Below are 15,642 nucleotides of genomic sequence, written 5' to 3' on the forward strand. Positions count from 1 at the left end.
ATAGGAAATTCAAAGTTGAGGATTTTAGGGAATAGAATGGGAGAATAATTTTAAAATGGCAATGAAGAGCAAGAAAGACACCTACTCCATCTCCAGGCCTATGGGTAAGCTAGTGAGAGCAAAAACAGCCACCACTTAAGAGGGCTTCAGTGGAAGCAGCATCCTTGGCAGAAACCTAGATTTCCATTAGAGCAAGAATGTGGAGGAAACTTCTAGGGAAGAGGTTGCTGGTAGAGGAGATTTTGCTGAGAGTGGACTGAATTTCAGAGAGCATAGTGGAATGGTTGGAGGAGTGGGGGAGAGATAGAAAAAGAGGACAGAAGAGGGGATATATGGAGACTTTTGAGAATAGAGTGCTGGAAATGAGGGTGACCTGACAATCTGGGTTTCTTTTGTTTACTGCTAATAAGTGGGGGATAAAGAGCACAATAAGATTAGTCCTAGTGGACTAAGGGTAGTATTGGCAAGTATTGAGTGTTTGTGAATAGGGAGGATTCAGTTTCTGGGGCTAATACAAATGTGTTCTGTTTTTGTCAGTGAATTGTATCTTCATTCTACTATCTTGCAGTAGCTTTTTTGAGAATGCAAAAGGAACATGTTTAGATATTTGTCTTATCTTTAATGAACAGGAATATAGACAACATTTTTCAGTATCACTTTGAGATGTAATTTAACATATTATATTTGTTCTTTTTAGAATGGACAACAAATTGTGGCAGAAAAAGCTTTGGAATATTTAGCTCAACATTCAGAAGACCAGGAACAAGTTCTTACAGCTATAAAGTAAGTAACCTACATCCTGTGGAAGAGAAAGTATTTCCTCTGCTCATCTTGCTCTTGGTCAATATAGTTTGCCAAAATCATGCTGTTGAGATCAAGGAAACTTTTGCATAAAATAGCGAAGCAGAGGAGGGTGAGGTTGGGACTTGATAAGTACTTAATGGTATGACTGAGAAAATGCCACTGTGAGAAATGAGAAACCAGCAGGATTCTAGAGTGGTTCTCCTGTTGGTCAGTTACACTTGAGGCCACATTTCCAAAAGGGAAATGGAGTCACATAAATAAAAGAGGAGTCTTGAGATACTTTCATCCCTTCAGTAAGGTAAATATTTAAAAATCATTCAGGACAGATAGTATTTTTTTTTTTTTTTTTTTTTTTTTTTGAGACAGAGTCTCGCTCTGTCGCCCAGGCTGGAGTGCTGTGGCCGGATCTCAGCTCACTGCAAGCTCCGCCTCCTGGGTTCCCGCCATTCTCCTGCCTCAGCCTCCGGAGTAGCTGGGACTACAGGCGCCCGCCACCTCGCCCGGCTAGTTTTTTGTATTTTTTAGTAGAGATGGGGTTTCACCGTGTTAGCCAGGATGGTCTCGATCTCCTGACCTCCTGATCCGCCCGTCTCGGCCTCCCAAAGTGCTGGGATTACAGGCTTGAGCCACCACGCCCGGCCAACAGATAGTATTTTTTAAAGCTTTTTAGGTTTTAAAACTTTACCAACTACTTTATTTTGTCAGTTTGCCATTATGCTGCCAGATCCCTTCAAAGAATAGTGATTCCAGTTTGAGACCCAAAGGCCAGTTCCAGTTCCTTTACAGAAAGAAAAATATAAAGACTGATTTACCATACCTGATGTTCTAGCCGGTGTTTTTGAGCAATGATATAAACTGTGGAACCATTCAAGAATTTGTTATAAGCAACGCTTTTGTTTTAAAATTCTTTTATTAAATTCCTCTTTCAAAAGGATAAAATTGGTATATTTTCATTGCAACTGTTAAAACAATAATATATATATATAAATAAAATAAAATTAATCTCCCCTTTACCCTCTCTTTTCTCACTTCTCCCTCCCAGAGTAATCAAGGTTAGTAACTTGGTATGTATTCATTCACACGTTTCTTCCTAAGAATCACTTCCCAATATTACTTTGTCATACAGGTGTTTGCTTCGTGTTGTTCTTCCAAAAATTGCTGAAATGCCGGAATCTGAAGATAAGTGAGTTATTCCAACAAAAATGATGTATTCTCCATTAGACAAATTATAGTAACTTACAATATAAATCGTATATTAAAAGATACTTCGTGTAGTGGGTAAGATCAATACAGGTTTTGGGGCCAGTCTTCCTGGGTTCATATCCTGGCTCTGCTACTTATCAGATGTGTAACCTTGAGCGAATTTCTTAACGTCTCTGGCCTTCAGTTTCCCCATCCATAAAGTGGGAAAAATAATAATACCTATGTCATTGGGTTGCTGTGATGACTCAGTGAGTTAAAACATCTAAAAGGCAAAAGACTTATGTGATCTGCAGAGAAACCAGAGTATAAGTTAATACATGTAAAACATTTAGAGTGTCAGGAACTTAATAAGCCCTCAATAATATTATCTATGATAGAATTATGATATTGCATCTGTTCCCCCTTTCTTACAGATGACTCAAATATAGACATATCTTTTACTTTCCCACAGAACATACAACCTGGATGGCTTGTTGGTTATGATTCTCTATCAGGTCATCTGAGAGTATTCAAATGTATTTCTGTGCACAATATCTTTGGAATAAGATATTAAAACGTAACAATTCATTGAAGACTTTGGTCACCAATTTTTCATTCACAAAACTCACTACCTCCTGATTATTTGAAAGAAAACTCTACTCAGAGTGTTGATTAGGGATAACTTTCAGAGAAATATCACCCATCTCTGCATTCTCTTCTTAGACAAGAAGTCTGTAATAGTTCCTTCTACTTCACCAGAGGCAATATATTTTTTCAAATAAATTCTTTTGGAAATATCTTTGACTGAGATAACATAGGACAGATATTTATAACTGTCATTTTCGTAATGCAAATTTTACCCAATTGCATATTATAAGTTTTGCCTTTTCTTTATAGGCTTCATAAATCCATTAGAAGGGAATTCAAACAAACTTAAACAAAACAAAAGATGAAGCAATTGGAATTTTGTATAATGACCAAATATTTGCTGATACTAAGAAATTATTAACTTTTAAACATGATAATTGTAGTGTGGTTGGTTTTTTAAAAGATTGCTTATCTCTTACAGACATATCTTGAAATATGTATGGATGAAATAATATGATGTCTGGAATTTGCTTCAAAATAATATGGGAGAGGAAGAAGTGGGTGGAGGTATCAAGGAGATAAGATTGATGATGAGTTAATAATTATTGAAGCTGTGTGATAGGTGCATGAGGATTCATTATGTTTGTCTGTTAACATTTGGACATCTTTGAAGTTTTCAACAATAAGAAGCTTTTTTAAAAATGGACTAAACCATGATAGCTACTAGACTGTAAGAGTGCCTTGAGGGCTGGGACTATATTTGTATTTATCTTTGCATCACTGAAACCTAGGGCAGTATCTGACACATAATTGCCACTCAATTTATTTAAATGACTGAATATTAGTTATTTATAATATCTCCAGCACTGGACTTAAAGGTGCTTCATATTCCTCATAATTGTGGCATACAGTCAAACCACACACATTAAAACCAATTGGGAAATGGGGTAAGGGAGGGAATCCTGTTTGAATTAATGAGAAATTACAAAACACTTTTAAATACATACCTTCACTCTTTTCAAGTAAATGTAGTGATAGAGAATATCCTCTAGCAATGTTTTCAGGTAGAGGTTAGAACCTGATTTAACAAATAGATTAGACTAACTTGTAAAAAAAAACATATAAGCGCCTAATTCAATGAGAGGGCTCAAGAGAATTGAATTATAAGTTCAACTATTTCAATAAGTTTTGGTTTACTATAGGCAATGGCAACTTCTTTAACTTCTCTAAGCTTTATTTTCCTCATCTGTAAAATTTTAAAAACTGGACTGGATAATTTTTATAGGCCTTTTCTGTTCCAAAATTCCTGTGGTTATAAATGAGCAGCATCTACCTAAGTACTAACAACTCATATGCTAAATTTTTTAAAAGCAGTTTTTCTCTAAATAGATTATACATTCCTTTGTATGTCTTCATTCTTATTTGTACTGTATATTTTTATTAATGGACCCTTCCTAGATTATTTGATATGGAATCACCGAATTAAATAGTAAAGAAATCAACTTTAGCTCAGCTGAAATTCAAATTAATAAAATTTATTCTAAGAAGTTACTTTATATAAACCAGACTTCTAAGATTTATCCCTGAAAATTCTGCTACTTTTCCTGACCACAGTCTTTATATGTTAGACCCCTACTGATAAGGCCAGTCTTATAGTATGTTCTACCCTTCTTCCTGTAAACTTCTTTAGTTGAGTTTGCCAATACTTTCATATTCATTCCTTTGTCTGCTTTAAGTTTTTACTTCACTTTATTTTTTAATATTTTATTTGTATTTATATATTTATTTATTTTTTTATTTTGAGATGGAGTTTCACTCTTTCACCCAGGCTGGAGTGCAGTGGCGTGATCTTGGCTTATTGCAACCTCCACCTTCTGGTTTCAAGTGATTCTTCTGCCCCAGCCTCCTGAGTAGGTGGTACTACAGGCGTCCACCACCACACCCGGCTAATTTTTGTATTTTTAGTAGAGACGGGGTTTCACTATGTTGGCCAGGCTGATCTCAAACTCCTGACCTCATGATCCTCCCACCTCAGCCTCCCAAAGTGCTGGGATTACAGGTGTGAGCCACTGTGCTTGGCCCTAATATTTTATTTTTTTAGTTAAATTTTAGGTTCACAAAAAAACTAACAGGAGGCACAGAGATTCCCATATGTCCCCTCTCCCCACCACATGCATAGCCTCCTCCATTCCCCACCAGAGTGGTACAGTTATTACAATTGATGAAGCTACATTGACATATCATAATCACCTGAAGTCCATAATTTATATTAGGGTTCACTCCTGATGTTGTACATTCTATGGGTTTGAACAAAGGTATAATGGCATGTATGTATCATTACAATATCATACAGAGTATTTTCACTGCCCTAAAAATTCTCTGTGCTCCACCTATTCATTCCTCCTTCATCAACCCCTTACTGTCTCCATAGTTTCGTCTTTTCCAGAATGTCATGCAGTTGGAATCATACAATATGTAGCCTTTTCACATTGGCTTCTTTCACTTAGTAATATGCATTTTAGGTTCCTCCATGTATTTTTGTATCTTGATAGCACTGAATGATATTGTATTGTATGAATGTATCACATTTTATTTATCCATTCACCTCCTGAAGGGCACCTTGATTTCTTTGAAGTTTTGGCAATTGTGAATAAAGTTTCTGTAAACATTCATGTGCAGGTAACTTTTTAGCTCCTTTGGTAAATATTAATACCAAGGAGCGTGATTGCTAGGTCATATGATAAGACTATGTATGTTTGGTTTGTGAGAAACTGGTAGACTGTCTTCCAAAGTGGCTGTACCCTTTTGCATTCCTTCCTGCCCCCAGTGAATAAGAGTCCCTGTTGCTGTGTGTCCTCACCAGCATTTGGTGTCGTCAGTGTTTGTGATTTTGGCCATTCTGATAGGTATGCAGTGGTAACTCATTGTTTTATTTTGCATTTTTCTGATGATGTATGATTTGGAGCATCTTTTTTATGTGTATTTGTCATCGTATATCTTCTTTGGTAAGATTTCTGTTAAGGTCTTTGGCCCATTCTTTTCTCCCAAGGGTTTTAGGACCCTTGTGCCAGCAACCTCAGACCAAATACACTTCTAATTATACCACAGTATAATACCACAGTGTAAAGATCCCTGGTGTTTGACCACAGATCCCAAATACAACAAAAGGATCATAACAGTTAAAAGATACTGGCACATGGCTGGGCGTGGTGGCTCACGCCTGTAATCCCAGCACTTTGGGAGGCCGAGGCGGGCGGATCATGAGGTCAGGAGATTGAGACCATCCTGGCTAAAACAGTAAAACACTGTCTCTACTAAAAATGCAAAAAATTAACCGAGCATGGTGGCGAGCGCCTGTAGTCCCAGCTGCTCAGGAGGCTGAGGCAGGAGAATGGCATGAACCCAGGAGGCGGAGCTTGCAGTGAGCCGAGATCGCGCCAGGGTACTCCAGCCTGGGTGACAGAGCGAGACTCCATCTCAAAAAAAAAAAAAAAAAAAAAAGATACTGGCACAATACTGGAGTCCCATTCAGTCATTAATAATTTGTCCAGTCCATCATTATATCATGAAATTGTCTCCCAGGGCAAGGCCACTGAGGTTTCCAGGCTTCTGTTTGGTCAGATTCCAAAAGCAGGAGTGGTCTCCACAATATATGGCTTCACCTTTTCAGGCATCTGGTATAATTGAACTAAGAGACAATATCATCTTTTGCTTTGAGACTCTTTCAAGTTACTGATGTAATATTGGATTTCCCTTACTACATATCCCATTTTTTCATTTCTTACTCTCATCTACTATTCCTCCTTTTTTCTATTTATAACCAAACTTTTCCACATTTGAAAGAATATTAGGTGCTAGTCCAGATTACAGGCAGCACTACTAATCTAGTGAATGCCTCCTGCTCAGTCCATTCCCATTTATATAAGGTAGGGTTTTATAGATAGAGAATTAGTGGACTATCTTGACCATTAAGCAATACAACTGCATTTACTTTTAACCCCAATTTTGCTAGATAGGGTAAAGACACAACCTGCCCCCATGAGGCCCTTAGGAATTCTGACATAAAAATTTAAAAATATAGTTAGTTTTCTTGCTTAGGAATCAGCCCTGTTTCCAACATTTGTAGTTGCAGCCATGGTCTTGCACATGTTTCATCAGGTAGGAAACATAAAGTTGAGGTGATATGAGGAGGAAAGAAAGAAAGAAAGAAAATATTGTCATCATACCAGTGTCCTACACCCTGGGGAAGAATTGCAGTCATAGTAGCATCCTTCCCCAACTCCTCTTCCTCAGACTCAGCAGAAAAACAGAGGAGTCTATCTAGTGGGGACACTTCCTTAGCCCCACCCCCAAATATTGAGTGTGAGCTTGTGAAGGCATGTAAGCCTATCCTTCATTCCTGTGTCTGCCCCCATTTTAGACAACCAATGTTTCAATTACTTGTTCTGACTTCCCTTTCTAACTATTATTCTAAGGAGGATATAGCTCTGCCCATTGTCGGACATTATGGGTTGTAAAGTGTGTTTCTTGGTCTGAAAAAAATGTGACTCAGCAGCCCAAATTGGTGCAATATATTCTCTTCCAGTTCTTTTATTACATTCTGAGCATTTGCATCTACCACTGTGTAAGCAAAGGCCAATCCAGAGTTAGTGTCTATTCCTGTCGAAACTCATACCCTGGGGCTATGAGCATCAGTCTGACTTGCTAGCTGTGTTCAGGGCCTTCCCCCTGAGGAATCTGTCACATAGCCACCTTAAGTCTCTGTCTCTTTTGTTGAAAAACAGAACAGTTATTGGCATTTTGTGCTTCAGAAGGTACAAGAGGAATATGTCCAGGTTCAACTTCAGAGGGTACAAGAGGGATATGTCTAGGTTCAACCCATCTCTGTATTGCTGAGTCCCCAGATGCCCACTAATTTCATGGACCCAGGCGGCCGCCTCAAGGGAGCACACAGGGATATCCACTTGTTGATTCTCATCACCTTCCAAACCTGGAAGGGGATTCTTCTGATGGATATCAATATGTTCTACATTAATGCACCCCTCAGATTTCCATAGTGATTTTTCATAGAGTCATACACCATACAAACATCCTGTTAATGGGCCAGTTTTCCATTTCCCTTCTGTAAGACTACATGGCCAGGTCATTGGCCACTGCCAATGAGTCAGTCAAAACCCAAACCTAGGGGCTTTTACCGCTGTTCAATTCTTCCTTCACTGCTGGGAAAACAGCATGCAGTTCAGCCTGCTAAGATGATTTGTTTTTACCTTCCTTGATCAGATGGTAGCCTTCCAAACAGAATATTGTTTGTTCACCTTGGAACTGCCATCCATAAATTAAGCAGCTCCTTGTCAATCAGTTAAGAACTGTTTATAGGGCACTGTCCCAATGACAATAGAATCCAGCAGCTCTTCATGCATTTCCAAAGTCAGTCCTAGGGGAAATGAGACTCTCTGCTCATGAGTACCTCCTCCTTGCAATCACAGGTAGCATGATCATGTATAAACCACTTCCATTTTATTATGGAGTTTTTCTGGGCACTGCCCTCCCCGTTAGAGTGTTTTTCCAATATCACCCAAGGCATTATGGGTATTTCAGGTTTCAGGATTATTTTCCTCCACCATCCTTCCCATCCTTCCAAGTCGCCAATGTCTATTTTATCCCTTTCTGTGTCCATGTATACACATTATTTAGCTCCCACTTACACTTGAGAAGATGTGGCATTTGACTTTCTGCTTCTGAGTTATTTCACTTAAGATAATGGCCTCCAGCCGGGCGCGGTGGCTCAAGCCTGTAATCCCAGCACTTTGGGAGGCCGAGACGGGCGGATCACGAGGTCAGGAGATCGAGACCATCGTGGCTAACACGGTGAAACCCCGTCTCTACTAAAAAATACAAAAAAAAAAAAAAAACTAGCTGGGCGAGGTGGCGGGCGCCTGTAGTCCCAGCTACTCGGGAGGCTGAGGCAGGAGAATGGCGTAAACCCAGGAGGCGGAGCTTGCAGTGAGCTGAGATCCGGCCACTGCACTCCAGCCTGGGCGACACAGCGAGACTCCGTCTCAAAAAAAAAAAAAAAGATAATGGCCTCCAGTTCTATCCATGCTTCTGCAAAATACATGATTTCATTCCTTTTATGGCTGAGTAGTATCTCCTTCACTTATTCTTCTTTTGATGCTTGTCCTGTCTTTATGTAGATCTGAGTGTCTGACCTGTATCATTTTCCTTCTCTCTAAATAACTTCTTTTAACATTTCTTACAAGGAAATCTACTGGCAACAAATTCCTTCAACTTTCTTTGTCTGAGAGGTTTTTTTTCTTTTAATTTAATTTTTAATTTTTTCTGGGTACATAGTAGATGTATATATTTATGGGCTACTTGCGATATTTTGATACAAGCATACAATGTGTAATAATCACTTCAGGGTACATGGGGTATCCATCACCTCAAACATTTATTAATTATACACTTTTAGTTATTTTTAAATGTACAATTAAATTACTTTTTACTATAGTCATCTTGCTGTGCTAGAAAATACTAGGTCTTATACAGTCTTCCTAACTATTTCCTTGTACCCATTAACCATCCTCCCTTCCTTCTACCCCCCACAACCCTTCCCAGCCTCTGGTAGCCGTTGTTCTACTCTCTATCTCCATGAGTTAAATTGTTTTAATTTTTGGCTCACACAAATAAGTGAGAACATGTGAAATTTGTCTTTCTGTGCCTGGCTTATTTCATTTAGCATAATGACCTCCAGTTGCATCCAAGTTGTTGAAAATGACAGAATCTCAAGTCTTTTCTATGGCCGAATAGTCCTCCATTGTGTATATGTACCACATTTTCTTTATCCATTCATCTGTTGATGGACACTCAGGTTGCTTCTGAATCTTGGCCATTGTGAATAGTGCTGCAACAAACATTTGAGTGTACATATCTAGTTGATATACTGACTATCTCTTCCTTCCTTCTGTCCAGTCTTCCTTTTAGTGAAGGTGATTTTCTCTGGTGGTATGATTTAACTTCTTTATTTTATTTTTTTGTGGATCTGTTTTATGTAATTTTTTTATTTGAGGTTATCATGAGGCTTGCAAATAATATCTTATAACCCATTATTTTAATCTGATGACTTAACACTGCTTGCGTAAACAAATTAACTACTGACAAGCAAAAGAAAAAACTAATACAAATTCTACAGTTTAACTTCTTCCCCTCACTTTTTAACTTTTTGTTGTTTCTATTTATATCTTATACTGTCTATGTCTTGAAAAGTTGTTATATTTATTGTTTTTTGGTTGATTCTTCTTTTAGTTTTTTCTATTTGAGGGTAGTTTACACACTATACTTACAGTGCTGTAATATTGTGTTTTTTTCTGTGTATTTGTATATTACTAGTGAGTTTTGTACCTTCAGATGATTTTTTCTTGCTCTTCAACATCCTTTCATTTCTGATTAAAGTACACCCTTTAACATTTCTTTTAGGACAGGTCTGGTGTTGATGAAATCCCTCAGCTTTTGTTCGTCTGGGAAAGCCTTTAATTTTCCTACATGTTTAAAGGATATTTTTGCCAGATATACTACTCTAGGGTAAAAGTTTCTTTCCTCCAACACTTTGAATACGTCATGCCATTGTCTCCCTGCCGTAAGGTTTCCACGAAAAAGTTTGCTGCCAAGCATATTGCAACGCCATTGTATGTTGTTTCTTTTCTGATGCTTTTAGGATTCTTTCTTTATCCTGAACCTTTGAGAGTTTGATAATTAAATGTCTTAAGGTAGTCTTCTTTGGGTTAGATCTGCTTGGTGTTCTATAACTTTCTTGTACTTGGATATTGATATCTTTCTCTAGATTTCTCTAGTTTTCTGTTATTATCCCTTTAAGAAACGTTCTACCCATGTCTCTTTCTCTGCCTCTACTTCAAGGCCATTAACTCTTACATTTGCTCTTTTAAAACTGTCTTCTAGATCTTGTAGCTGTGCATCATTTTAAAATTCTTTTTTCTTTTTTCCTCTCACTGTGTATTTTCAAATAGTGTGTCTTTGAGTTCACTGATTATTTCTTCTGCCTGATCAGTTCTACTATTTAGAAACTCTGACATATTCTTCAAATTGCATTTTTCAACTCCAGAATTTCTGCTTGATTCTTAATTATTTCAATTTCTTTGTTAAATTTATGTGATAGAGTTCTGAATTTCTTCTCTGTTATTTTGAATTTGAATTTCCTCAAAACAGCTATTTTGAATTCTCTATCTGAATGGTCACATATCTCTGTTTCTCCAGAACTCACCCCTGGTGTCTTATTTAGTTCGCTTGGTGATGTCATGTTTTCCCGGATGGTCTTGATGCTTGTGAGTGTTCATCAGTATCTGGGAATTGAATAATTAGTATTATTGTAGTCTTTGCATTCTGGACTTATTTGTACCTGTCCTTCTTGGGAGGGCTTTCGTGGTATTGAGAAGTACTTGGGTGCTGTGATCTAAGCTGTATCTGCATTAGGGGACACCACAAGCCTGGTAATGCTATGGTTCTTGTATACTCATAGAGGTACTACCTTAGTGGTCTTGAATAAGATCCGGAAGAATTCTCTAGATTACCAAGCAGAAACTCTTGTTCTCTTCCCTTACTGTCCCCCAAACAAATGGAGTCTCTCTCTCTCTCTCTCTCTCTCTCTCTCTCTCTCTCTCTCTCCTGAACTGTCTGACATTGGGGGTATGTTGATACAAGTACCCCTATGGCCATTACCGCTAGGACTGCACTGGGTCAGACTTGAAGCCAATGCAGCCCTGGTTCTCACCCAAGGCCCACTGTAACCACTTACCTGACTACCACCTATGTTGTTGGTTCAAGGTCCTAGGGCTCTGCAGTCAGTAGGTGGTGAAACCAGCTAGGTCTGTGTCCTCTTCAGGGCAGCAAGTTCCCCCAGGCCCCAGGTGAGTCCAGAGAAGCTGTCCAGGAGCCAGGGACTGGAGTCAAAAACCTTAGAAGTCTACCACAGATGTTCTATTCTACTGTGGCTGAGCTGGTTGTCAAACCATGAGACACAGTCCTTCCCACTCTTCCCTCCCACTTCCACAGGCCCATGGGGAGTACTGCCAGCCTACCGCTGATGTTCACTTAAAGCCTAAGGGATTCTTCAGTCACCTGGTGGTAAATGCTGCCACCTTGTGGTAAATGCTGCCAGGCCTTATTTCACCTTTCAGGGCAGTGGGGTCCCCTCTGGCCCAGGGCAGGTGCAGAAATACCACCCAAGAGCCAAGGCCTAGAATTGGGGATCCTGAGATCCCGCTTGATGCTCTACCCTACTGTGGCTGAGCTGGTACCTAAGGCATAAGACAAAGTCCTCTTTACTTTTCCCTCTGCTTTTCTCAAGCAGAAGGAGTCTCTCACAATAGCCGCCATAGCTGGGAATGTGGTGAGTCTCACCTGAAGCCCCCACAGCTCAGAGTTTCACCCAAAGCCCACTGTGCCCACTGTGTACTACTTGGGATCACTGCTGATTATTCACGTCCCAAGGGCTCTTCAGTCAACAGGTGATGGATCCTTCCGGGACTGGGTCCTTCCCTTCAAGGCAGTGGGTTCCCTTCTGGCCCAGGGTGTGCATCAAAATGTCATCCAGGAGCTACAACCCGGAATGGGGGTCTCATGCCTCTGCCCAGTGCCCTATCCTACTGTGGATGACCTGATATCCAAGATGCAAGGCTAAGTCTTCTTTACTCTTCCCTCTCTTCTCTTCAAGCAGAAGGAAGGGGTCTCCTTTGGAGCCACAAGCTATGCTACCCAGGGGTGGGGAGGGGTGGAACAAGCAAAGCACCTCCTTAGCTACCCCAGCTGGTGTCTCAGTAAGTTGCATGCCCCCAAGTTCATTGGTTCTGAGCCCAGCTCAGCACTAAGACTTGCAGTCTTTGTGGCCTAGACTGTGTTTCAAGTTTATTTAGAGCCCCAGAGCACTTTAGCCCATGATGACGAGGCTTACTGGAACTCAGATTCCAACAATTGGTATGGGAGATTCCCCACTTGCTACAGCTGATCCAAATGCTCCCTCTGTTAGCGGAAGTTGGCTGTGTTTAGCCCAGTTTTCCTTCCTGCTGTGACAGGGCAGCACTGAGTTCAATGCAAAATCTGATAGTCTCTGCACTCTCTCTATCTCTCTCAAGTGCACAGATTTCTCTGCACCAGGCAGCTGCTGGGGGATAGGGAAGGGGTGGCATTGGTGATTAAAGACTGTCTTTCCTACTCTCTTCAGTTCCTCTTTCAACAATGTGAAGTTAGAACCAGGTAATGTGAGTGCTCACCTGATTTTTGGTTCCTATGAGAGTCCTTTTTTGTGTGTAGACAGTGGTCAAATGTGGTGTTCCTGCAGTGGGGGAGGATGATGGGTGGGCCTTCTGTTCCATAATCTTGCTCCACCCCTGTGTCTGAGAGTCTTTATTTTCCTTCACTTTTGAAGTATAATTTCACAAGGTACAAAATTCTGGGTTAGTGGGATTTTCTCTCAACATGTAAATAATTTGCTTCAGTCTCTTCTTGTTTGTGTGGTTTCTGAGCAAAAGTGGAATGTAATTCTTACCTTTGTTCCTCTTTAGGTAAGGTATTTTTTTCCTCAGACTTTTTTCAGAATTTTGTCTGTATATTTTATTTTCTGTAGTTTGAAAATGAAATGTCTACATGTCATTTTTTTGTCATTTGTCCTGTTTGATGTTCTGAGCTTCCTGAATCTGTGATTTTATATATATGACATTAATTTCGGGAAATTCTCAGTCATATTATTTCAAGTACTACTTCTGTTCCATTACCTATTCTTCTCCTTCTGGTATTCCCATTACACATATGTTACACCTTTTGTAGTTGTCTCACAGTCCTTGGATATTCTGTTGTATTTTTTTTAGTCTTTGTTCTCTTTGCTTTTCAGTTTGGGAGGTTTCTGTTTATATACCCTCAAGCTCAGAGACTTCTTTCCCTCAATTTTGTTCAATCTACTAATAAGACCATCAAAGGTTTTCTCATTTCTGTTACAGTGTTTTTGATCACTAGTATTCTGTTTTGGTTCTTAGAATTTCCATCTCTCTGATTACTTTGCTGATCTGCCCTTGCATGCTGTCTACTTTTTATCCATTAGAGCCCTTATAATAATTATCATAATCATGACCAATTATCATAGTTGTCTTAAAATCCCTGTCTGATAATTCCAACGTTCCTGCTATGGCTAGTTCTAATGCTTGCGCTGTGTCTTTAAATTATATTTTCTGCCTTTTAGTATGCCTTCTAATTTTTTCTTAAAAGCTGCACATGATGTACCAGGTAAAAGGAACTACTATAAATAGGCCTTTAACAATGTGGTGGTGAATTATGGGGAGAGGGGAAGCATTATTATTATTATTGTTATTGACATGGTGTCTCTTTCTGTCACCCAGGCTAGAGTGCAGTGGCATGATCATGGCTCACTATAACCTTGACCCCCACCCAGGCCCAAGTGATCCTCACACCTCAGCCTCCAGAGTAGCTGGAACTTCAGGCATGTGCAACCACACCTGGCTGATTTTTACATTTCTGTGGAAATGTGGTCTCACTATGTTGCCCAGACTAGTCTCGAACTCCTGGATTCAAGCAATCCTCCTGCCTTGGCATCCAAAATGCTGGGATTACAGGCATGAGCCACTGCACCTGGCTGGGAAACATTCTTTAGTCCTATGGCTAGGTCTTGGTCTTTTAGTAAGCCTATACCTCTGGACTGTGAACTTCACAAGTGCTTCTCAGGTTTTTTCCTCCCCCATTTAGTGGGACAGGATGGCTAGAGTGGACTGAATTTGAGTATTTCGCTTCTCCGAGATCAGTTAGGCTCTGATACACCCCAGAAGGTCAGGCTGTAGTTAAGCAGCTTCTCGGAGGGCAAGATTTGTTAAGAACAGGGTGCTCTGGCGTGTTTTAAAGTGTTTTGTTTCCTCTGCCCCCTGCAAGATGCATAAAGAGATTTTGCTCCAGTATTCTCTGAGTAGCTAACCAAGCTCCTGGAGGCAAAACTCACAAAACTGTGGAGGCCCCACTATGACTGGGTCCTCCTGAGTCTTTTAATTCAGACTTGTCCACACTGAGCCTCCAGTGATTTGTCAGTTACGCTTCAGGTTTTCCTCTCCAGCATTGGGTATCATGGTAGTTTCCACTTTTGAATCTCTGCTCTAGTAAGCTGTGACTCCCTATCTTTGCCTGTCTCTCCAATCTTTGTGGCAGTGGTTTTCCCTTTTTCCTCTCCTCTCTTATAGGTCCAAAAAGAGTTACTAATTCTTCAGTGTGTTCAGCGTTTTACTTGTTAGGAGACGCTGGCAACTCCCAAGCTCCTTACATGCACAACTGGAAACCGGAAGTTCTCTGTTAAACTTTATGTGCTTAAAGAAGCTTGACAGAGGGGTCAAGAAACCTGGGTCTACTCTTTTCTTCATCTGTAAAATGATGTGTCTGTACAAGATAAGTTGTTTTTTAAACCGCATTCCTCAGAACCCTGGAAATTTTGTGGCACTGCCTCAGGGACTTCCAGGAAGGTGAAGCTCCAAGCCTCCACCCAATCCTCGTTCAACCACAGCAGCTCAACTTTTATCTTTTATATTTTCTTGTATATTAGACTTTTATACAATTTTATTTGAAATAAGGATTCTAGTTCCCCCTCTTCAAAAAAGCTTATAAATCACAGAGATCACCACCTTCTCTCAAGTATTATGACCCTACAATATAAAACCTTGACAGTCATTGAAATCCTTTGCTGATGGTATATGAAGACGTAGAAGAGAGAAAAAATATGAGGGCACTGGGAATGAGTAACTGTATCCTACAGTGGGGAAGAAGATTGTTGAAATGGTAGATTGGAGTCCTGAGCAAAAAACTTCACAATTTTGCATTTTCTTAGTTCAATTCTCAGGCACAAATGGTGTCCCTTTTTAGTTATGTTTTATAGTAAAGATTTGGAACAGTTGGAAAATATTCTTTTCTTTATTTTTAGGAAGAAAGAAATGGATCGACTTTTGACTTGCCTGAATAGAGGTAAATATCTCCCTGGTTATATTCTTCATCTTGCGTCTATTCTTTGTT

The 15,642-nt window shown here is 39.7% G+C and overlaps 1 protein-coding gene across 1 annotated transcript in view; it reads left to right on the forward strand.

The window, feature by feature from the left end:
* Positions 1–15,642, forward strand: part of LOC105476659 (testis expressed 11) — a 325,115-nt gene that overhangs the window by 247,946 nt on the left and 61,527 nt on the right. Inside the window, exons 19-21 of the mRNA XM_011732780.2 lie at positions 698–783; positions 1,931–1,987; positions 15,554–15,594. Coding sequence (XP_011731082.2) covers positions 698–783; positions 1,931–1,987; positions 15,554–15,594 — 184 coding nt within the window. The remainder of the gene's footprint in view (positions 1–697; positions 784–1,930; positions 1,988–15,553; positions 15,595–15,642) is intronic.

Source organism: Macaca nemestrina, chromosome X (genome assembly GCF_043159975.1).
Source record: "Macaca nemestrina isolate mMacNem1 chromosome X, mMacNem.hap1, whole genome shotgun sequence".
NCBI classification, from domain to species: domain Eukaryota; kingdom Metazoa; phylum Chordata; class Mammalia; order Primates; family Cercopithecidae; genus Macaca; species Macaca nemestrina.